This window comes from Lactuca virosa, chromosome 8 (genome assembly GCF_052849685.1).
Source record: "Lactuca virosa cultivar CGN04683 chromosome 8, Lactuca_virosa_CGN04683_v6, whole genome shotgun sequence".
NCBI classification, from domain to species: Eukaryota; Viridiplantae; Streptophyta; class Magnoliopsida; order Asterales; family Asteraceae; genus Lactuca; species Lactuca virosa.
In genome coordinates this window covers 165,118,256-165,144,738 of record NC_136433.1, presented here as the reverse complement: position 1 = coordinate 165,144,738, position 26,483 = coordinate 165,118,256, and the positions used below count along the sequence as shown (strand labels likewise).

The 26,483-nt window shown below is 31.6% G+C and overlaps 1 protein-coding gene across 1 annotated transcript; it reads right to left on the bottom strand.

Annotated features, from left to right (window-relative positions):
• Window positions 1-3,947: 3,947 nt before the first annotated feature.
• LOC145132745 (2-alkenal reductase (NADP(+)-dependent)-like) lies at window positions 3,948-25,853 on the bottom strand. Its single transcript, XM_079067643.1, has 5 exons — window positions 25,517-25,853; window positions 5,276-5,453; window positions 5,020-5,186; window positions 4,705-4,787; window positions 3,948-4,470 (listed from the first exon to the last, which is right to left on the bottom strand). Exons 1-5 carry the CDS (start codon window positions 25,751-25,753, stop codon window positions 4,086-4,088), a joined length of 1,050 nt encoding a protein of 349 aa, XP_078923769.1. The 5' UTR covers window positions 25,754-25,853; the 3' UTR covers window positions 3,948-4,085.
• Between the last annotated feature and the right edge of the window lie 630 nt (window positions 25,854-26,483).

The window sequence follows — 26,483 nt, the reverse complement described above, 5'->3', positions numbered from 1 at the left end:
GGCTTTTGGGGGAACATTTGAAGAGATGGAATTTGACGAAGAAGAAGAAACTTTTCCTGACAACATGTTAATGACGATGAAGAAGTTTAAGATTTTGAATAAGAAGATGAATTCTATTATTCAATCTCAAGCTGACATGGGGGGAACTCAATCTCTTTCAAGTTTGGAACTTGATGTTATGCTCAAAGCATTCGAAGCCAGGATGGTTAGTAAAGTGTCTGACATGCTTAAAGATTTTGAATCTAAACTCATGAAGAAGGTGGATCAAAATGATAAGACTAATGAGTTAAGGGTGAAGTCTCAATCTTTGAATTTTATCAATGAAGTTCAAGATTTACGAAAGGTGGCAAAAGAAAGACATGTTTTGTTTGTTAAAGATGTTAAGCAAGTACGCGAAGATGTCAATTTTAAGCTTCAAGAACTTCGTGAAGACATGATCAAAGAGATTGTTAGTGCTCAGCAAGACTATGTATCTCTCAATCAAAAAGTGGATGTTATTTGTGATGTTGTCACGAAATATGTCAAGTTGTACGAAAGCTTGAGTCCTCAAGTCACTCAACTTTCAACAGATAACAGCAGAAGCTTTGTGGAGCTTACTTCTTTGTTAAAGGAGTTGAAAGATTTGTCTACCAAACTTGTTGCCTCTTCGATAATAACTCCAGAATTCTTGTCTCAAAAGTTTTCTCAGTTCGAGGCTGTGCTACACAAACAATTGGCTCCATTATCCAAGTTTTCAAGTCTTCTACCAACGGATGCCCCACCTGCTATCACAGGGGTGCAAGGGGGAGAAAAGAAGGTTGGCAATGCGAAAGTTAGTGAAGTTTCGCATGAAGCTGTGAATACTGTTGGAAAGATTTTTCAAACAACAATCCAAGTGTCAAAGCCAATTATTTCAACTGCTGGGCCTGTTACTTCGACAGTTGTGACACCAATGCCAATTTCTACGAAGCCAACTCCAAGACCAATTTCTAAAGGAATTATGATTGGGGAAGGTGGCAGTAGTTCAAAGCCCAAAGAGGTTGATAGTTCTTCGATCAAAGACAAAGGGAAATCAATTTTAGTCGAAAAGTTAAAAGAAGAGAAGAAAGCTGAAGGTGAGGCTGAGGTAGAGAAGCTTAGAGTTGTACAAAGCATTTTAAGTCTTCGTGCAAGTGACCCACCTGGAATGAACAAGGGTGATCCTGCGAAGCATTACAACTACGAAACAATTGAAGCAAGAGTTGCATATAACCATATGTATGCTTTTGAGAAGAAGCCAAAGCAAAGCTATGCAGTTGCTAATACGGATATGAGACAACTGGATTTCCCAATCAATGAAATGATGTTTATCATGGCTCAGTACAAAATTGCTGAGAAGTTTGATAATGATGACGATTATACATACATGAAGCTCAGTTTTCATGCTGTGTTAGGGAGACTTCCAGAGGAAATTTGGTTACTTGTGAAGATAAAGAAGGTGATCAGTATTAAGAGGGATGTTCTTTTCGAAGACATGATGCAGAACCTTCGATTTTATGTTGCAAGGGCAAATGGTCAAAAATGCAATTTCTCGATAGCTGATTTTCCATTAATGAATTTGTATGATCTTATACAAGTTGCATTACTCTTGAAAGACAAAGATGCTTCATACCTTCGAGAAACTGATCCAGAAGTTTTTCGTCTTGGTCTAGCTCACATCAAAATATTCATAGATAACTGCTATGAGTGTTTGGCCCTAACAGATGTTGAGTTAGCTACTGCGAAGGGGTTAGAAGTGAAAGTACCCATGGAACCAACGAAGACTCAACCTGAGTTGAAGAAGTATGCTGATGGGGAAATATGCTTGAAGCCTTTTGGCATGGTCTTCGCTGGAAAAGACAAAAATGGAAAAGCCAAGAGATTCTTATTCCAAGCTTGCGAAGTGGAGAGATACACAACGTCTTAGTATACAAACTTCATTATTCGTATGAATAGCTGCAAGAAGAATAATGAAGGGGACAAGAAAGAGTTAAAAAAGATTATTTCTTGGTACTCTGAAATTCGAAGGGTGATGCTGTATGCGATACAGATTCTTTTGAACTGAAGATGGTTGACATTATTACAAATGGGGAGAATGTAAGGGTCGAAGACCAGTTGTAATATGTCGAAGACCTAAGTTTATTTTACAAGGCACATTTGTAACGAAGCGTATTGTTTAGTCCTTGTAATTTTTTTGTGTGCTTTCTGGTTTCCTATAAATAGGAATATTACTTAGAGTTAGATAAGAGTTTTTGTACTACTTGTCTATTTTTCTCTCTGTAACAGTTGAAAGCATAATAGAGCTGAATCCAGCTTATATTTACATCGTGTGTTCAATCTATATCGATATAACTCTGATTTGATTCATACGTGATTCCACACTTCATCACACTCTAGGTAAAGTATAGTGAGAAGACTCACCTCGTAAGATAGTTAGTAAAAGTCTCGTGCCCAAAATCCTCGGTCTAGCCTCCGCCTATCACAATTAATATTTCTAATTAATATTCTACTCTTATCTCTAAAAAGTGGGTAGAAGACCATTCTACCCTTGCCTGACCTTTTTCACTCATTTTGACCAAACCCTAAAGTCAACAGAAGTCAACTCCAGTCAACGATCCAACTTTGACCAAACTCGTCGAGTGCACTCGGGAGACTCGTCGAGTCCAGTCGATTCATGGCAACCCCAGAAAGCTCCAACTCGACGAGCTAACCCCTAACTCGACGGGTCACCATCTGACTCAGTTCATCGGGACAAAACCCTGGGCTACTCGCCGAGTCGGCGGCTCGACTCGGCGAGTCTATTAAGACTCTTTTGCATTCAGACGATTTAGTGCAAGATACTTTCCCAAACTTCAGATCTATGCACTAAAGGATCATTAATCACGTAAAGGTTCGACCTTTATGACCATGCATCACTCATCTAGCTCTATTTGACAAAATAACCCTCATAATGGTGTCATAAGCTCAATATTCTTATGTGACTGCATAAAGTTGGGTTCTTGGGGCTCTCTGGACCTCTCAAGGTCCAGATCTGATGTCTAAGCCTCAAAGGGACTTCAAATATTTCATAACTCAACTTAAAAGAGGGTAAAGAAACCCTAAATTCATGAGATCTACTAATCAAACGAAAATGGGTATGAACTCATACCTTCAACAGCTGCCTTGAATGAAACAGTGAAAGATCTGAGCCCCTTCTAGACAGCTTAGCTTGAACCCTCTCCTTCTTCCTTGCAAGAATGCACCAAAATGAAGAAATTAGCTCCCTCTCTCTCTCTCTAAGCTCTCTGGATCGATTAGGGTCTCTCAAGGGAAAGTGTGGCCGCAAATGGAGGCCATAAGAGCCTTTAAATAGGCCACAAACCCGAGAAATTAGGGTTTCCCTCAGCAGCGCTGACTCGGCGAGTCAGATACCCGACTCGTCGAGTCCATTCATTAAACACATCACCAAGTCGCGATCCCACTCGACGAGTTGAGGCACCAACTCGTCGAGTCCACCCAAAATCCTTAATATAAATGCTTAAATTAATATACCCGGAAAACCGGATGTTACACTAGGGTTCCAAACTTTATGATTTACTCTCTTTACACATCTAAAATAATATTATGGTATAATCCATCTTTCTTTGATAAATTTAATAAGGATTGTTACCAAAATAACAACCTGCTATAAAATATCATATTTAATGTTCTACTTCATAAACCTCTATAATTTCACATAAAATGACAACACTTGTTCAACAAAATAATTTACTGAAAATCATTTCAAATATCCAATGCCATTTCATTTGAAAATATCATAAACAACAACTATTTTGTCCAAGCATATTGACATATACATTATTTAAAGATATTCTTAAATTTTACTCGACCCCAATCACAGACGTCACATTAATAGCTTTAAAATATGATTGATTTAAGCTGAAGCTAAGAACCCTTAATGCTATAACCCCACAATCAACAACACACTTTTCATTTATATTGAGAAACAAATAGTTCTTGAACTAAAAGTAGTCATTTAACTTGGTAATAAATTGAACATAAAATGAGGGTGTTGCACGCTTATAGACTATAATCAAGACAAAAACAATTTATAATTCCTCAGCAATTTGCACAATTTTCTTTCCCACATTCCCACCTTGGAAGAGTCCTATAAAAGCAGATGGAATGCTCTCAACTCCATGAGAAATATCTTCTAGAACACATAGTTTTCCAGCACGAACATAATTTGTTGTCATCGACATGAAGTCCTTGATTTCATTTGAGGAAAAATTTGCACACAAAAACCCCTTTATCATGATTTGCTTGTAGATGACATCTACCATGTTTAGTGTAGCTCGTTTTCCTGAATTTGTATAGTCTGAAATTGCTCCACATGCAGCAACTCTTCCATAAGTGTTCATATTGGCAAGAACAACCTCGAGCATCTCTCCTCCTATATTGTCAAAGTATATGTCTATCCCATTTGGGAAGTACCTATTCAAGAACATGTACATAAACATAAATTAATACATCTAATTAATTAAGTGTTATCATCAAACGTATTAAAGCTAAAAATTGTGTGTTGCATTGCATGTTGTTCCTACATAAATAAATTATAATAAGTTTGACGTTAAGTTTGATCTTAATATTGATGGTTGTCATATATTTTCCCTAAATAAATTCTATATATATGCAAAATGATAACATGCAATCTATGTTTCTTATAACCTTTGGAGGGTATTAGTTAGATTTGTTTCTTCTTTGTAGTTGAAAGCATCATCGAACCCAAGCTTTCCTTTGAGCAAGTCTACCTAAATTCAAATAACAAACAATACATTAATATTTTACTCTAAGACTCGAATCCTATTCATTTGCACTACCATTTACTCTAAAAATGGCTTTCTAGATTGACTAAGAAAACATGGATAGAACTATTGACTTGTATATTAAAGATCGATGAAGTAATAATTTCGACTTCATAGTCAACTATTGACTTTTAGATTAAAGAGAGGAATAAATGTCATATGTTAATACATATAAAACCTTTTGTTTAGTTCCTGCACAACCAACAACATAACAACCAAACAATTTTGCGTATTGCCCAACCAAGTTGCCAACAGAACCACCGGCTGCTGAAACAAAGACCTTTTCTCCTTTTTTAGGCTCGCATATTTGGAAAAGCCCTCCATATGCTGTAAGCCCGCTAGTCCCTATAATTCAAAATTAGTAGCATATCATAGAACACCGTGTATGTATATGGGAATATTTTAGACATAAAATGGAGACCGAGAGAACCTACCAAAAACCCCAAGATGATAAGATAAAGGAAATTCCAAGGTGTCCAGTTTCTGTAACATGTTTCCACCTTTCATAATCGTATATTCTGCCCAATCCAGTAATCCATATACAAGATCATTTTTTTGAAAATTAGGGTGTTCTGAAGCTATAACTTTCCCCACCCCATTACCATTGATCATCTGTCAAGTGTCAACACGTAAATATGAAATTAAAATTAGAATATATAACTATATAAATAATGGAATGTTTTCTTATAAATTTGAGCGGTATTGCTAAGAAAGTTATAAACAAAGAGTATATTAATGTGGGAGAGTGAAAGAATTGAAAATGGGATCTTGAGACAAGAAAATATGGTGTTACTGATTGATAAATTAATTGTCATGGGATAACATAATCTAAATTACTCATTAAATTAGTCAACAAAATCATAGTGTATGTAATTAATAACTCTTTGAATCAAAAAAAAGCTCATGTGTGGACACTCATGGCTTCTGGTGAAAGTAATTGTATTCCACGTAGAAATTTGGTTGAAAATGATATAAATACCAAACTAGGGGTGATACTATGTTAGTGTCACACATTATCTAGACATGGTTTCATTTGTATCTAACTAGATCATATATAACTTTCATCTTGAGATTAATTAATAATAAATATATCAATGCACGAACACTTATTTTCTTCGTTTTGTTCTCATCCTCTAATTATTAAGTTGTTGTTTGAATACCTAACAAAAAAGTACCAAAGATATGTTTGAAGAAAAGAAAGTTAAAATAGACATGTTTGACACCATAATTCTTGCATGTGAAGATGCAGATTAAAGATTATCTCTATCAGAAAAAGCTTCATGAACCCTTATCCAAACAAAAAGTTGTATCAATGAAATAAGAACTAGATTTTGTTGGATCAACAGACCCTATGTGTGGCCAGGTTGTTATGGAAAAAGTATATTTCGTAAAATATCGCCAACAAGAAAAAAACATTTCGACTAATCAATGTGCTATCCAATATGTATGAAACCCCCTCGGCTACGAATAAGCTTTTATTTATTTGGCTATTGGTAAATGCGCATATGAAGGATGCGATTTTAGTGACAGATCATGTGAATAAATTTAATTCTATTTTATCCAAGTTATTATCAGTTAAGATTAAATTTAATGAAGTTTATTGTTTGTTGTTCGTGTAAGTTGAGTTTAATTTATTGGTTTGGTAAGATTATAGTAGTTAATAGTTTATTAAGAAATAATAAGCTTATATTCAAAGGAATTCTTGAGATCTTAGGAAAGGATACGCGTAGAAAGAACATGTATGAGTATTTCAGGTCCTTGTTAATTACGGACGGAATGTGTAGAAACTTTGCTAGATGTAGAGTAATGGTAGTGGAAGATCAAAATCAAGAAAAATATGCTACTAAAAAAACAAAAATATAATATATTAGGAGTGCAAATAGAATAGACAATTTATAAATCAGTTCCCTACCTATATCAAATAAACAAAAGAAAGAGATTAACTAGGATTATATCTTGATGAAACATTGAGCTTTTGCATAGAAATCCCACTTAAATTCTAGATTATGGATTCTGATACATCATTTCATGCAAATGAACGAAATTTTAAGCATTAGATTGGAAGTATGATATTAACATATATATGAGTTTGATAGTGCAAGTGTTGGGGATATCGCCTTCAAGACATCTTTGGCTTGAATTTGAAATTGAAAGAGTAAAATACATTCAAGACCTAAAAAGAATGTTAGTAGTTGACGGACAGCTAGAAGACAAAGGATATCATGTTTATTTCGGTGGTAGCTAATAGAATGTGACAAAGAGGAATTTAGTAGTTGATTATGGTCGGATATGCATACCCTTATATGTGGTTCATGTTACTACAACTAGATCAAACACAACCATTGAATATGTGGGTTTGTCTATACTATGACACCAAAGACTTTGCCATATTATTGAATATGATATTCAAATGATAGCTGTAAACGTTAGATTTATGATCTAAAGAACATAACTATAGATTTCAATTAGCTACGTGTCCCAGGAATACACAAAAAGGTTACCTTTATATAGACGGAATATCACCCAAGACCAAGAAGTTAGAGATTTTTCATACTAAGGTGTACAACCATACATCAATTTCTTCAATAAGAGGATTGCGATCTTGTGTAACCTTTTTATATAGACAATTCTAGGCTAACTATATGAATTTATATTATGACAAATAAATCAATGGTTTTTTATACATTTCATAATTAGAAACCTACAATAAAGAATGTGACTAAATTGAAGATTAAGTGTCTTAATTAATATAAGGGATAGTTTAGTTATTACTTTGCTAAAAATAGGATTGGGATGTTAAAAAAAGATCCAAAACACATAATCCATATAGAGTTTCAAGAAAGAATGAACATAAAACTGAATGGGATAACAAAGTATACAAGGCTTCATGTAAGATTTCCAAAGATGTTATGAGTAAATTCAATAAGTATATAAGATATTTTAATCAATCAAGGACTCTTAATTTCGATAGGGTTCAATATTCTTTTAGAGGAATGGAAAGGCCGAGAGCTAACTCCTACAAACTTAAGAGTGTTTTGATATGTCATTTATATAAGGATCAATGATGTTGCCAACTATAAGATTAAGGCATGATCCAATAAATATATGTTTATTTGCTATAGTTTGGATGACATAGGATCATTTCTGGGATGATTAGAGTAGAAGAGTCAAAAAAACAAGGATTCCACATTCAAAAAATTTATTTAAAAAAGATAAGCTTGGAGTATATGATATATCTAAGAAGGAACCATATGGAAATATCAAGTTATATTCCCTGAAGTAAGAGAGAATGACATTACAAGACCTATTAGTACATCAAATATAGGTAGGATCTCTTGAAGTAGTGGGAGTTTTGAAGCTAGTAGGAGCATATAGGACAATGGGAACTCAGAACTATAGGTTGTATATGAATTATCTTCAAAAATCCAAACTATTAGAACACCTCCAACTAGATACTCTTTATCAACAAACTATTTTCTATTGATTAATAATGGTAAGCTAACATATCATCTAGATGTTTTAAGAATAGAAGATTTCATACAGCAAAAGAATTTATGTAAGATGAGATAGGTTCACTTGATAAGAACCATACTTTGACTTTTGTCAAGTTACCAGTAGGAAAATAAGCACTAAATAAGAAGGGGGTGTTCACTATAAAGGATAAAAGTGATAAAAGCAAGAGATATTAGACTAAATTTGTGGTTCATGGGTTACAACATAAAAGTTGAAATTAATAAAATGATATGTTCTCTCTAGTTTTTGGAAGATGACCATAATCATATTATTCTCGTGTATTATAGTTTAAAAGACTTACATATATAGAAACTATATGTTAATACAATTTTCTTACATGGAAACATTAATGAATACATCTACATTAGACAACTAGGAGGTTTTGATATGTCTGCTAAGGAAAATCGTGTGTGCAAACTGAATAAAGACATGTATGGATTAAAGAAAGCTCCAAAACAATAGTACTTGAAGTTCAAAAACTTCCCATAGTGGAATAGATACATGAGATATGATATGGATCATTATTGCTACCTAAAAATGTTTAATTTACTCCTACATCATTTTTTTTCTCATATGTTGATGAAATCTTGGTATACTGATCAAACTTAAAGAAAATCAACAAGTTGAAGAGGCATCTTGTTGTAACACCCTGTTTCGAGTCATTTCATAATTCGGCGTCGTGACCCAAAGATCAAGTATCATAAGGCTTCAAGCTTTGGGAAAAGAGATTTTTAGACTCATTTCGATGAGGTTAATGTAGATTATGTGATCCAAGAGTTTGGGTGTGCTTTAGAGCCCAAGGGTATAATGGTAAAAAGACGATGGTTCGGGCCTTTCATGAATTAAGGATTTTAGTTTGAGATGTTTTTAGTCATAAGTAATTAGATAAGGTTGTAGAGCTCTTCAATACCTTTCCTTGGATATAAGGATCATCGAAAATGGGGTTGGAATGAAGAAGTGGTGATTGTTTGAAGTTAGGAGGGTTTTGGGCTAAGCCGAGTATGTTGGGCGTACAGGGTGTGCGTTGGGCATACTGGGCTGGGAGGATCATGGAGTGCTATCCAGTATGATGGGCGTACTCCGGTAAGGTGTAAACCCCAATTTAGGATCTTGAACCCTATTTAAAGACTTTAACTCATTTCCAACCCTCCTTATCTTCAGCCTCCATCCTCCCTAACCTTAAATTCGAAACCCTAGCCCCATTTGGAAGGATTTTGAGCCTTGGAGTGATTCTGGTGGATTTTTGGTGCATTTCGAAGAAGAATAACTCCTTGGAGAAGTGTTGGTTGTATTGGAGCTTGGAGATCCAGGCCTTGTTCATCTTGATCTAGCTTCTAGAGGCATAAAGTTTTAATCTTGATAGCTCCCTCATGTAGAACTAGTTTGGGTTATGTTATGTTATGTTTTGGTCCCATGGTTGTGGCTATTATGAGTAGAAGTTACTCCAGAACCTTTGAGCCTCATATTAGGTCTTTGTTGAGGTCATTAAGTCATAAAAATTGGATCTTGATGAGTATTATCCTTCAATGCAAGAGCTAGTGGTCTTTTGATGAAGTTTGAGACTTAGGCCTTTGGTTTGGACCCCATTAAGCCATGCAAAGTCATAAAGATGGGAACTTTATGACTTAAGACATCCTTTAGAGGTTAGATATGTGTTATTGACATTTTGGTCTTAAGCATTAAGTGCTAAAAGTGAGATTTGGTCACCAAGGGAGTACACTAGGCATACGTATGCATACACCCAACGTAATGCATGGTTTCCCGATTCCTCGTTGTGACAGTTTGTACGTTTGGCTTCAGCAAGCAGTACGCAGGGCGTACTAGCCTGGTACATGGGACGTACTCGTGAGATGCTCTTATTAGGCCTTGGGTCTTTTGGAATTTGGACCATGAGTTGTTGGGTCAGATATAGGAAGGTTAAAATGGTCTTTTACCCATTGGAATGATAGAATACGAATTGGACCTTGGATTTTGGGAAAATTACCTTAATTATTGATTAGGGATAATTTGGTTGTGTTCAATGTGAGGAACACGGTAGCAGCAGCGCGTGTGTTTCGGTTATCTTAGATTGAGGTGAGTCTCCTCATTGTACCCGTGGGTCGAAGGCACCAATGCCGGCTCACTAGGATATGTTATATGCTAGATATCTTTGTGACTCTTGCATGGTATGTTGGGCTAGGCCCATTCTATGTTGGTCTAGGCCTATTTGTATGATAGGCAGGGCCCATTGATTTGGAAGGGCTAGGCCCAAATGTATGTTATATAGGATGTTAGTTGTCTTTGTGACGCTTGCATTGTATGTTGGGCTAGGCCCATTATTCAGGAAGGGTTGGGCCCATTATTATGGGTTAGGCCTAATTTGAGGGCTAGGCCCAAGGATATGTATGGTATGTGGTATTTTGGGGAACTCACTAAGTTTTGTGCTTATGGTTTATATTTATGGTTTCAGGTACTTCCAGTTCGAAAGGGAAGGGCCTGGCTTGATCGCAGCGCATCCACCCATATTTCCGTACTTTATGATTTTGGGATTGTACTCTGATAACTATTTTCAATTTGAAATGCTTTAGAATGGTTGATAAGAATAAATGGTGTTTATAGGTTGAATTAAAAATGAAATTTTTACCTTATGATTTTCAGGTCGTAAATTGTTAAGACTACAGATTGATCATATCCTAGGGTTAGGTGCCAAAGTTAGTTGCTAGACTGTGTTAGAGAGCATTATTTGATTATAATATATGTTTGATTTTTTATCTTGATCATAGATAGATAATTCTTAGATTTATTCATTCAGATTACAAATAATCCTTAAAATCAGTTTGGTGTTCGTAATTAGCATTATTATTGTGGTGAAAGTTCATAAATTGACGTATGCTAGTTAGTCTGATCATGATAACTGGTAACTTCTAATTGGGTATCCAACGAAATTAATCCATCATCCTGAAATTAACCACAAGAAAAGAGGAGATTCGAAGCTAAACAGAGTTATCTTTTATCTTTGGTTAAAAATCGTTTTCTAGATGTTTACTCTAGATTTTAGTAATTAATTAAGTGTTTTAATTTAAGTTTTTGGAACTTACGAAATCAGATAAAAACCTCAATTTAAAGTTATTCCTTAGTTAATTATTAACATTTAATTTTTAGTTCAAATTTCGTTCCCTACGTTCGACTCCTTACTTACTCTACTTTACTACTACGTGACTAGGTACACTGTTTATTGTGTTTTGAGCTTAGTTGAATAATTAGGATATAAATTTAAAGCTTTTTAAGTGGTAATATAAAACACATCATATATATATATATATATATATATATATATATATATATATATATATATATATATATATATATATATCATACATCATACATACTTATAAAGATAACATTTTTTCTTGAAGCTCGTGCATTTGAAACCCCCATAAAAATTTGCCAACACCTCATGTATTTGAAACCCCCACACCCTTTCACCTTCAAAGTAATTAATCACACATAATCTCATTCCAAGAAAATCACACACTCTATAAGTTCAACACCTCATGCATTTGAAACCCCACACCCTTTCACCTTCATTATAAATGTAGTTATATTAGTACATTTTCCTTACAAAAAGTCGTCATTTGGTTGAAGATATTATGATTCAAAAGTTTTCATATAGTTGAAGCATTCACGATCCAAATAGGATGATTTGAAGAAATGGGTTATGTTGCATCGATGGTAATTGTAATATGATTTTTTCTTTCAACCAAAACAAAGGAAGCTTTTCTATTCTTTCTTTATATTCAATTTCTCATTTGATCTTTATATGTGATTTGTATGGATTACTTAATCTTGAATGTGACTCTCCAAACATCAATGTTTTGCTTGAAATATCTTTCTCATTCTTCTTTTTCAAGAAAAACATTTTGATTGCAGGTTAGTGAAGAATTGTCATCAAGTTTCTATGGTTGAATGGTGTTCAATAAAGAAAGAAGATTCAGAAAACGGATATAGGTTGTTTTTTTGTTTGAGCAAATTAGACGAATGTTAGTTTTTTCTTTTGATTTAAACGTATATTTATGTAAAAATTTTATTTATATATTCAACCACCCAATGTTCTTATTTATTTGATTGTAGTTTTTCTATTTTGATTATGTTTATTTTCTATTATTTTTTTGTTGGGTTATCCTACACAACATATTTACAAGACAATATTTAAAAGATAACATAATTTTTAACATTTGATATGTAATTATGATGACTTATCATGATATGTTCTTCATATGAAAGTAATTTATCGACAAAATTACAAAAATGGTCCCTGTAGTTTGCCAAAAGTCACAAAGTCAGTCCCTGCTAATTTTTTTGATGCAAATGGTCCTTGTGGTTTGCAAAACTTGCAAAGTTGGCCCTTTTTACTAACACCGTTAGTAAAACGCCGTTAGGGACTGAATCTGTAAGGGTATTTTCGTCTTTTCAAGTATAAAGGGACTGAATTCGTGACATTTGATAAACCACAGGAACCATTTTTGAAATTTCTTTGAAAAAGACAATTAAATTGCTAGGGGGAGGGATCGAACTCGTGACCTCCAGCCTTCTATTTTGCCCAACGACTTAACCACTTGAGTTAAAGGCTCACTTGGTTTTTACCTTCTAAAACTCATTTATAGAATAATAAACCGATAAAACATAAACAATAAAAAAATTAAAGAAAATTTACATAATTTTTTTTAATAAAACAAAATGTATTTTAGCATATTATAAAAAATACGTTTAGAAAAAGTATTTATTTTTATGTATTTTTTTTACATAATATTTTTTAATAAAACATAAACAATAAATAAATTAAAAAAAAACATTTTTTTACATAATTTTTTTTAATAAAACAAAATATATTTTAGCGTATTATAAAAAATACGTTTAGAAAAAAGTATTTATTTTTATGTATTTATTTTATATAAAATGTTTTTTTTAATAAAACATAAACAATAAATAAATTACAAAAAACATTTATTTACATAATTTTTTTTAAATAAAATAAAACTTGTTTTCCGTACTATAAAAAAAACAAGTAAATTACAAAAAACATTTTAAATAAAAAAAACGTATTTTTTTTCTAAAAACTCATATATACAATAATAAAATCGATAAAACATAAACAATAAATAAAACGTATTTTTATGTATTTATTGTACGTAAAATATGTTGTTTTATGTATTTCTAAAAATCGTTTTTCGGTTATATGTATTTAAAAACACTTATAAAACCTATTCGGTTATATGTCTTATTTAAAATACGTATTTCAACTTAACCGCTAGTTCTAAATCGTATGGTTAAAATGACGATAAAAAGAAATAAAAATATATTTTTTTAAAATAACAATAATTAACACTACTTCTAACATAAAAAAAATATTAATTTTTTAAATACATATAACAAAATTGTTGTTAAGTTTTTTTTTAACCGAAAAATGGTTTTTAGAAAACCGATTGGGCCAAAAAAACCCAATCCGGCCGATTTTGCCTTTCATTACAACGTAATAACATTTTATACGAAAACGTATTTTTTAAAGATATAAAAAAACATTTTATGTAAAATAAATACATAAAAATAAATATGTAAAAAAATGTTTTATTAAAAGAAACATTTTATGTAAAATAAATACTTAAAAATAAATACTTTTTCTAAACGTATTTTTTTATAATACGCTAAAATACATTTTGTTTTATTAAAAAAATTATGTAAAACAAAATGTTTTTTTTAATTTATTTATTGTTTATGTTTTATCGATTTATTATTATATAAATGAGTTTTAGAAGGTAAAAACCAAGTGAGCCTTTAGCTCAAGTGGTTATGTGGATGGGTAAAATAGAGGGGTGGAGGTTATGAGTTCGATCCCTCCCCCCTAGCAATTTAATTGTCTTTTTCAAAGAAATTTCAAAAATGGTCCATGTGGTTTATCAAATATCACGAATTCAGTCCCTTTATACTTGAAACGACGAAAATACCCTTACAGATTCAGTCTCTAACGGTGTTAGTAAAAAGGGCCAACTTTGCAAGTTTTGCAAACCACAAGGACCATTTGCATCAAAAAAAAATTAACAGAGACTGACTTTGTGACTTTTGGCAAATCATAGGGACCATTTTTGTAATTTTGTCTAATTTATTCATATTACTACGACAAGAATTACATATGACATTTATTAAAATATATATTATATGTGATTTGTTTAACATATATATGCACCTATGTATGTTATAAATTTATAATTAAATATCTTTATGTTTAATAATTGAAGCGATTAAAATGATGCATCAAAACCAATTATTTACACGAATATAATAATAATAATAATAATAATAATAATAATAATAATAAATACACATTTCCAAGTAGCGTTTTCATTTGAAACTCACACTACAATTCAAGAGTTTTCTAATTTATGTATATTTATTAGTTACAACTCAAAATTTTTTAACTTATGATTATTAATTAGTAATCACTAATAACTTTTTATTTTACTTTCTTTTATAAGGTTGTAAAGTTTTGCTCATTAAAAACATTAATGTATGTATTTGAAGAGATTTGAATAACTGCCATGAATTGGATGGTTTCCATAAAATTTTAATTGTCATCGTACAATGAGTGAGATGGCAAACGGGCAACAAGCTGTGCCGCTAAGCCTTTTTGAATGGTAAAGCTAATTCTTTTAAAGACTACATCCGAAGATCTAGGGGACATAACATTACTATGCATGATTCGTTGTACTCTTTTAAGAAGCTCTACCGCATCCGGTGCGAGGAAACCAAACGTATCAAATGCAAATGGTATGAACACGTGTTGATTTTCCATGCACGATTTCTCATGTTTGGTGACTTTGCCTGTAGCTGCTTTTAAAGCAGCATATCCCGCCGTGAAACCCCCAGCCCTCAGGCCCACGAGAGGGGATATCCCTGTAAGATCCACACATGCGTGTTTCCCTCCGACCCATCCAAAAATCAAAATGTCAGCCGGTCTGAGGGTTGACCTTCCTTCTGTCGGGTCAGCCAAGAAATTAACAGGTGCCTCTTTCTTAGCGGAAACCCCGGCACGCTTAAATATGTCAAACAAAACATCCCTAACCATATCGTGCCTGTATTTGAACCCCGGGAGTTCTTTACAGTGAACTGCATGCTCTCCAAAAGAGTCCAAACATGCCTTGCGACACACAGGACATATCTCGTCAGCTGGGAATATGGGAATCATGAGTCGATATTTGAGAATAGTACGATACTCCACGGGAGCCATGTGTTGGCCAAGCCCATCTATAGGGATAGCCAGAAGAAAATCTTAATTCAAGACGAATCTGAGCGACGCAGGGCTGAATCTCAGTGGATCGTGGCAGCAAGGCCACTTTGCCACTTACAATACCCCATCGTGTATTTAAGTCGTCTGCAAAGGATTCTACCCGCCGCTTGATGGGAATTATACTTCATGGCGGCCTGCACGACTCATCCATCGCACAGGCTTAGCCAACGACACGTGCCTTTGGGGGACGAGGCCCCTACTGCTGGTCGGCAAACAGGTGGCGGGCACACGTGTCGCTTCTAGCCCGAATTCTGACTTAGAGGCGTTCAGTCATACTCCAGCGCACGGTAGCTTCGCGCCACTGGCTTTTCAACCAAGCGCGATGACCAATTGTGCGAATCAACGGTTCCTCTCATACTAGGTTGAATTACTATTGCGACACTGTCATTTGTGATTTAAATATGAAAAGTTAATATAAATGTTATAATAAATGTTTTAGTGTTTATTTTTCATATTTTTTATTATTCGTTGTATATATATCTTTTTTAATACAAATGTTATAATAGATGTTTTTGTATTTTTATGTTACTAAAAGTTGTAGTTCATATTTTTGTTCATATATTTTGTTACCCGTTACATATAGATTATCATACGTTTCATATATAATTTACACAATTTTAAACGGTTTATAAAATTATCAAATAATTGTATATATTACAATGACTTAAAAATTAAAACTATAATCATCATCATCCTATATTATAAAGGAAGCATTTTTTTCTTTCACCACATTCATTTGAAACTCTCAACTTTTCATATTTTCATACAATATACTTAATTTATTAACTTAAATATGCTTTTAGTTTTAACATTATCATAAATAGAAGAATTTGTGACTTATCAATATGATATACTTAATTTGTTAACTTCAATATATAGTTAAATAAATAACCTACATTAATATATCAAATAAGCTTAAAAATTTAGTGTAAAATTTAAAACCTAAAGTAAAATATTAGATAATGTTTAAAAAAAATTCAATATATATTTTTTAACATAGTTAAAAGGAAAACATTAAATATAATAATAATAAAAGAACCTAAATTGATGAATCGAATTAACTAAAAGGTGTCTTAAAACTATATTCTAACAATATATTTTTAACATGCGCTGTGCAACGCGCGGGAATTCGTCTAGTATATATATATATATATATATATATATATATATATATATATATATATATATATATATATATATATATATATAGATAGAGAGAGAGAGAGAGTGAGAGAAAGAAAAAGAGAACGAGAGAGAGATTTTAAGATTTTTTAGTCATATTGATTACTCAATAATTATATATGAATAATAAAAAAAATTGTTGTAAATAATTGGTGGTGTTGTAAATAATTGGTGGATGACATAATAATTGGTGCATGGTAAATTTGTCAACATTTCTAACTAGTTACAATTATATGTTAGTAAAATTTGTAGTATAAATACCCCTCCATTGTAAAGAATGAGACACACCAAAAGTTATAAGAAATATAACTTTCATATTCTCTCTAAATATTCTTTCTTCTCAATTAAAGTTCTTATCAAAGTTTACTAGTTTGGTTTGATTTATTGTTACATTAATTACGCTTAATTCATAATACGTTATCAGCACGAAAGCTCTAATCAAGGTTATTAAACAAGTGAAAAATTACATCTATCTTAATCAAGGTATGTATTACTTAGTAAAAACACTATTATTTATAAAAACCTCAATCATATTAAAATAATAATACTAATGAATTAATGAAACTTATACATTATGGACATTATGGACTACTGACAATTTTTATTTCTTATACTAACATTTATTTATGTATTCTAATTTTTATACTAACATTTACATTATGCAACTAACTTTTATTTATGCATACTAACATTTATATTATGCTACTAACTTTTATTTGTGCATACTAACATTTAAATTATATTTATTTATACATGTCAATGTTTATTTATATTTTAGATACTCTTCATAATTTTATTTAAACATTTACTAATATTTATTTATGTTTCTAATTACTAAAGTTAAGTATTAGTTATAAGTCTTATTACATGATTTATAAAATACATATACATATATACACAACGGGAATATATATGCAACGGTTATAAACAGCAAAAACAACGGCTATATTTTTTTTACCATAAATAAACATCTTTACCCTGCTTATTTTACCCACAACAAATTTTTCTCTCTTGTATCAAATAAATCAATTTCAAGAAATCAAGCTTCAAGATGATTCATCCTTTTGTGATGATCATGACTATAATAGTCATGTTACTTTTCATCCCAATCCTTAACATCGAAGATAATATGGAATTTCATCTACTTTTAGGCTTGTATGCAATGTTAGCTTTACCGCTTCTTTTTTGTGTAATATTTATTTACCGCTTCTTTTTTGTGTAATATTTATTGAAATAAATGGATTTTAATTTTAATTTTAATTTTGTTTAAAATTTATAGTTACATTATGTCCAACATTGCAAAGCTCGAGTTTGCAGCACTTGAAGTTAGTGGGAAAAACTATGGGCCATGGATGATAGATGTAAAAATGCATCTTGAATCCATGGGTATCTCAAATACTATATATGAATTTAATAATTGCTTGGCAAAAGACAAAGCAAAAGCACAAGTTTTCCTTCGTAAGCATATTGATGAAATGTTGAGATTTGAATATCTTGATGTTACTGATCCAAGTATTCTCTGGAATCTTTTGAAAGAAAGATTTGATCATAAAAAGGAAGTTATACTTCCAAATGCTAGAGATGAATGGAGAACAATAAGGTTTCAAGACTTCAAGAAAGTAAATGAATACAACTCAGCTTTGTTCAGAATATGTTCACAGCTTAAGTATTGTGGACAAGAGGTTACTGATGAAGATATGTTGGAGAAAACTTACTCAACATTTCATGCAACAAACATTACTTTGATGCAACAATATCGGATGCAAAAGTTCACAAGATATTCTGAACTGAATGCATGTCTGCTCGTTGCAGAGCAAAACAATGAACTCTTAATGAAAAACCATGAATCTCGTCCAACGGGATCAGTAGCACTTCCTGAAGCAAATGCTACAAATATTGATGGTCATCGAAACAATACACGTGGACGAGGGCGAGGTCGTGGTCGAGGGCGAGGTCGTGGCTATTTTAATCGAAACCAAAGCCATAATGAGAATCATAATTCTGGCCGTGGACAAGGTAATAATCGTGGTCGTGGCCAGAAAAGAAATAATTACCAATATTCACAAAGAAACAATGTCCACACACAAGATAAGGCCAAAGTGGCAAGGCATGACACTGGGACATCACAAAAATCTGATGGTTCATGTTATAGATGTGGTAACACAGGCCATTGGTCAAGGACCTGTCGCACACCTGCACATCTTTGTCAACTTTATCAAGAGTCCATTAAAGGAAAAGGAAAATAAGCAAACCTCATTGATAATGTTGAATTCACTCCGCTAAATGTTGTTGATTTCTGCAATGACATGGAAGACATAAACTAAAAAAAAATCTATTTTATTGTTCTAGTAAAACTGTTTTTCCTTCGTTTGTTTTTCATGTAATGTCTTTCCTACAATAAATGAACTTTCTTTTTAATAATAATTATGATTATGTTTATTCACTTATTATTCCTTTTATATGTGAAGTTTAATATGAGTCCAACTGGAGCACAACACCAAGAAAAGATTGGAGATCTTTGTATAGCAAATAGTGGTAGTACACATACTATTCTGAAATCAAAGAAATATTTTTCAGAATTAGTACCAACAAAAACAGTCATACATACAATATCAGGTCCTGCAGACTTGATAGAGGGAACCGGGAAAGCCCATTTTATATTACCAAATAGTACAAGCTTTTGTATAGAAAATGCATTATTTTCTCCAAAGTCTAATAGAAACTTATTAAGTTTCAATGACATATATTTCAAAGGACATGACACAAAAACCGTGACCATCGAAAATAAGAAATATATGTATATTATAGACACAAACCATGTGCTTGAAAAACTACCAACACTTGATTCTGGTGTGCATTATACATATATACATATGATTGAATCAATTATGGTAGTCGAAGGAAAACATTGTGATCCTGGGACATTCAGTTTATGGCATGATAGGTTGGGCCACCCAGGATTAACAATGATGCGAAAGTTGAAAGGGAGTCACCAAGATTTCTAGAAAGGGAGTCACCAAGATTTCTAGAAAGAATTCAAGGTGATATATGTGGACCAATTCACCCGCCATCTGGACCATTTAGATACTTTATGGTCTTAATAGATGCATCCAACAAATGGTCTCATGTTTGCCTATTATCAACTCGTAATATGGCATTTGCAAAGTTTCTTGCCCAAATTAATAAATTAAGGGCACATTTCCTTGATTATACTATCAAAAGAGTGAGACTTGATAATGCTGGTGAATTTACTTCACAAGCATTTAATGACTATTGTATGTCTATAGGAATTGTTGTTGAGCATCTAGTTGCTCATGTACACACATAAAATGGTTTAGTTGAATCACTGATTAAACGTCTCCAGCTAATAGCTAGACCATTGATAATGAGGACCAAACTTCCTGTTTCTGTTTGGGGCCATGCAATCTTACATGCTGGATCATTGATACACATGAGACCAAGTTCATATCATGTATATCTCCACTACAACTTGCTTTCGGTCAAGAGCCAAATATATCCCATTTGAGAATTTTTGCGTGTGCAGTATATGTCCCTATTGCACCACCTCAACAGACAAAAATGGGTCCTCAAAGAAGGTTGGGAATATATGTTGGTTATGAGTCAGTCTCTATTATAAGATATCTTGAACCATTAACAGGTGATGTTTTCACAGCACGCCTAGCAGATTGTCAAATTGATGAGGCAAATTTCCCATCATTAGGTGGAGAAAAGAAGATTCTGGAAAAGGATGTGTCATGGCATGAGTCTACTTTATCATATCTTGACCCTCGCACAAAGCAATGTGACATGGAAGTTCAAAAGATAAAGCATTTCCAAGAAATGGCAAATCAATTACCTGATGCATTTACTGACACAAAAATGGTGACTAAATCATATATACCAACTGTCAATGTTCCAGCTCGAATTGACATTCCACATGGACAATCTGATGATAAAGTCACTCAAGAGTCTAAAACACGCCTGAAGCGTGGAAGGCCATTTGGTTCTAAGGATAAGAACCCACGAAAAAGAAGAGGAGCAGAAAATGCACTAGATCACGATGAAAGTGTTCCTGGAGAAACACGAATTATTCAAATTCCCCCAGGAAAGGAGGATGATGCATTAAATTATGGTCAGACAAATAGAATATGTGACCAAAATGAAACTGACAATATAGGTGCAATATTTTCTTATTCAGTTGCATGTGATATTATGAATGATGATCCCGAACCACAATCTGTCATTGAATGTCAAAGAAGAAATGATTGGGCTAAATGGAAGGAAGATATGCAAGTTGAATTAAATTCTCTTAACAAGAGAAAGGTTTTTGGGAACATTATCCTCACACCTGAAGTTGTGAAACCATTAGGATATAGATGGATCTTCATACGAAAAAGAAATGAGAAAGACGAAATTGTAAGATACAAGGCCAGGCTTGTTGCTCAAGGTTTCTCTCAAAGACCTGGAATTGATTATGAAGAAACTTATTCACCGGTAATGGATGCAACCACTTTCAGATATTTAATCAGCTTGGCAGTATCTAAAAATTTAGAGATGCGTCTTATGGATGTTGTTACAGCTTACTTGTATGGATCACTTGATAGTGATATCTATATGAAAATCCCTGAAGGATTTAAAATGCCTGAAGAGTTAAGTGCAAAAACCAAAGAAATGTATTCTATAAAATTACAAAGATCTTTGTATGGGTTAAAGCAATCTGGGCGCATGTGGTACAATCATTTAAGCGATTATTTGACAAGTAAAGGTTATAAAAATAACACTATTTGTCCATGTGTATTTATTAAGAAAACAACATCTGGATATGTGATCATAGCAGTCTATGTTGATGATCTAAACATCATTGGAACGAATAAAGAAATCCTTGAAGTGATTGAAGTTTTAAAGAAAGAATTTGAAATGAAAGATCTTGGAAAAACCAAATATTGTCTTGGTTTACAGATTGAGCATATACCTAACGGAATACTTGTGCATCAATCAAATTACACAGAAAGAGTCTTGAAACGTTTCAATATGGAAAATGCAAATCCTTTAAGCACTCCAATGGTTGTTAGATCATTAAATATTGACAAGGATCTATTTCGTCCATGCGAAGAAAATGAAGAAGTCCTTGGTTCAGAAGTACCATATCTAAATGCAATTGGAGCTCTTATGTATCTTACCAATTGTACTAGACCTGATATTTCTTTCGTTGTAAACTTGCTAGCAAGATTTAGTTCAGCCCCAACAAAAAGACATTGGAATGGAATCAAACATATTTTTCGATACCTTCGAGGAACTAGTGATTTAGGGTTATTTTACCCTAACAATTCAAAACAAGGCTTGATTGGTTATGCAGATGCAGGTTATTTGTATGATCCTCATAAAGCTAGATCTCAAACTGGATATGTATTCATGAATGGAGGTACTGCAATTTCCTGGCGTTCTCAAAAGCAAACACTGGTTGCCACATCCTCAAATCATGCTGAAGTAATTGCACTAAATGATGCTAGTAGAGAATGTACATGGTTAAGATCGATGACACAACTAGTTTTAACTTCATGTGGACTTGAAAATGATATATGTCCAACTTTAATTTATGAAGATAACTCAGCATGTGTCACTCAAATGAAAGAGGGATATATCAAGAGCGACAGGACAAAACATATACCGCCAAAGTTTTTTGAGTACACTCAAGAGCTTATAAAGAACCATCAAGTTGAAATCAAATATGTTCAATCCAGTAACAATGCAGCAGACCTTTTTACGAAGGCACTTCCTACTGCAATCTTCAGGAAACATGTCCATGGCATCGGAACGCGACATGTGCATAGAATATAATGTGACGGATGTCTAAATAAGGGGGAGTCAACTATACACTGCACTCTTTTTCCCTTCGCTAAAGTTTTTTTCCCACTGGGTTTTCTTTAGCAAGGTTTTTAATGAGGCAGTACGTCAAAGTTGAACGCTAAAATGATGTCATCCAAGGGAGAGTGTTGTAAATAATTGGTGGTGTTGTAAATAATTGGTGGATGACATAATAATTGGTGCATGGTAAATTTGTCAACATTTCTAACTAGTTACAATTATATGTTAGTAAAATTTGTAGTATAAATACCCCTCCATTGTAAAGAACGAGACACACCAAAAGTTATAAGAGATATAACTTTCATATTCTCTCTAAATATTCTTTCTTCTCAATTAAAGTTTTTATCAAAGTTTACTAGTTTGGTTTGATTTATAGTTACATTAATTACGCTTAATTCATAACAAAAACAAATATATTTCAATAATCACATATGATTTAATCAAAACGGAATAGACATATACATATAAAAATCATATATGATTATTCTTTCTCTTTTGATTATTCTTATATAATTATCGAGTAATAATATTTAAATAAATCTCTATTTTTTTAAATATAATCTCTCTCTCTCTCTCTCTCTATATATATATATATATATATATATATATATATATATATATATATATATATATATATATATATATATATATATGCTTTCACTACAAAATATCAAAAGTCTTTATAACTAAAAAATAATTATTTACTACAACTCAAGAGTTTTCTAACTTATATGTATTTAAGATTAGTTATGTATAGTTATGATTTCAACATTAAACAAATTAATCACTACAAGGCTCAAGATTTTTTTATCATATATCAAGATTGTAAAAAACGCTCGACATTAGCTAGTCGATGGACTGAGGTTAATGGATTAATCGACTATGTGAAGATTAATCGGGGACGATAAATTGTTAATTCGTTGATTTAAAAAAATACGACTAATAGCAGAACAAAGTTCATAAATACCACTAATATCATAACAAAATAAGTTACTATGATTAATACAGCAATAATCATCCCTCAAATAATTTCAATTGAGATAAAACTTCTTTAAAGTGTTTAAATTTCATCGTTTTCTACTGCATTCACTCATTGTATAGGCAATGACTAATCGCTAAGCGCCCCCTGTCGGTCGGGTAGCGCCTAGGGATTAATCGGGACCTAGTCGAGAAACATAGTAGAGATTGTTCATATTTAGAGAATGAGATCGAGAAAAAAAATGACTTGAATAAGATAGAGAAAAGGAAAATATAATAACACAAAAGGTTTTATTTTTTTTTGCATGCATTCATATTGAATGCGGAAGAGAAAATGTGCAAATTTGGAATATACAAAACTACATAAACAAGCTCATTTGTTAGTATAAGTAAAAGTGATTTTTTTATGTTGATAGAAGTTATACTAAGTTGTATAATGTGTGTGTGATCTTTTGATATTATCAAAGGATATACATTGTAGTACAAATGATTTATTATTATTATTATTATTATTATATATATATATATATATATATATATATAATATTCTTTAAATTATGTTTACTATTAACTTTTACGAATATATGATGTTTTTATGTATAAAAGCATCCGATTGTATCTTAGTTACTTTGATATGGAATTTCAATCTCCATTCGACTATATTTTAGTTGAATTGATAATGAATTTTAATTTCTAATAAATATATTGTATAATTTATATATTAATATAATATTATTTGATAGTATTTTATGTTCCATATGAAAATTGAATTAAGCATAAAATGAAAAGTGTTTTATAATTGAACATTTATTATGCAAATTTGATGAAGAAAAATTCAAAAAAAAAGTATATAACAAAAAAAACTGTTAAGAAAACTTATATTTGGTCGTCATCATTGGAGTCACAAAAAAAAAAAAAAATATGGTTAATAACTTTTATATTAATATAATAATCTTTTGCACCTTTTTATATGTTTAATAATTTTTGTTAATAGTTAAAAATTACAAACTTAAAAAAAAAATTAATTATATTGGTGTTTATTAAAGAATGCAACGACATAAATATACTTGACCTTTTATTTAATATTTATCATCTAATCTCCATCTAATTATAATATAAAAGACTTATCTACTTTCTTAATAACAAATTCCATTCCTAAGAAAGATAAATCAGAAGAAAACAATATTGTAAAGCAATTAATATACGGACATATTATATATTTATAAAATATATATATATATATATATATATATATATATATATATATATATATATATATATATATATATATATATATATATACCTTATGCTTTTTAAACTTCTATGACAATTCACCTTACCACTACAACTCAAAATATTTTTAAATAATGAATTAAAATGTCAAATTCACACACAACCTACAAATAAATTTCATTGAATTGATATGATCACAAAAAATTTCATCTAATTTGATTAGCTATTAATACTTAAATTTTGTTATACATATACCAAAAAATAAATTTATTTTTATTTTCATTTATAACTTACGACATATTGACTAACATGATTATATGGTTTTTATATGTATCTATTTTATCATATATTTAAGATAATTAGAATATGCTATAACAAAGTAGTATAAAAAAATTTAACTCTAAATTAATAATATTCATATAGTTATTTTTAATACAATATATATATATATATATATATGCATTTTTCTGTGATAATAACATGTTAATTCTTTAATTGGTTGACATTAATATTCATGAAATTTTTATACTAATCAATGCTTACTCAAACGTGCATGAATGACTGTCAAATTTCCAAACATTACCATTCCAGGGGTGATTTGAGATGCCTGTGGAACAGAATTCTGCGACGAACTTTGCTTCTTCATGCGGTTTATTTGATATGGGTCGATTGATATGTATAAGCATTTAACGATAACATCATTAGATTCAGGATCCAACAACCCAATAATTGTTTGAGTTTTGATCTCGAACATGTTTTCTTGTGGTGCATCTTCTATGTGTGATTTTATGGTGATGAACTTATTCTTTAACACTTCCATTTTTGCCTCAGCAAATCTACCTTCAAAGCCTCCGTGAAGATATTATAAATGATGGGTCTGATATGAATCAAAATTTAGGTAAGAAACGTGTGGATATTAGTGGTATGTTGTCTAGCTAGTTGTGGAGTAGGACCATCGTGCTATTTACATGTTTTCCATAAGTCTTTGTTCGCAGGTTCATACAAATAAAAACAAACTTTTGTTTGAGAATTACATATATGTCCTTGCAAAACTTATAAATTACGAATATATCCTTATAAAAAATAAAATTACATCAATACCCTTGGAAAACTTATATATATATATATATATATATATATATATATATATATATATATATATATATATATATATATATATATATATGAATTTATTTATTAATAAAACTACTTATATTTTTTTAATATGTATTTAAGAAATTTATTAGGTTATTTTCTAAACAAACACTTGAATTCAATAAAAAATAAAACAGAAGGGTAAAATGGTCATTTTAATAATTCAGCACAGCAATTCAGATGTCCCAACCAAACAGCATGTTAAACATTTAGCTCTTAAAATTTCAGACCCTCTTAAAAATTCAGATCCCTTAAAAATTCAGATCTTAAAAATTCAGATCCTGTCAAACAGCCCCTTAGTCATATATAACGTGAGACGAGTTGGTGTTAACTGTAACAACGTAAATTTCCAAAACAATTTTTCATTTTTAAATCGTACTTTTAATCATAAAACA

Coding starts and splice junctions, on each gene's coding strand:
- LOC145132745 (XM_079067643.1), bottom strand. CDS start 25,753: ATGGAAGTGTTAAAGAATAAGTTCATCACCATAAAATCACACATAGAA. Junction 5,454..25,516: donor CTCAAATCACCCCTGGAATG/GTAATGTTTGGA, acceptor GACACTTGACAG/ATGATCAATGGTAATGGGGT. Junction 4,471..4,704: donor CTAACTAATACCCTCCAAAG/GTTATAAGAAAC, acceptor GTTCTTGAATAG/GTACTTCCCAAATGGGATAG.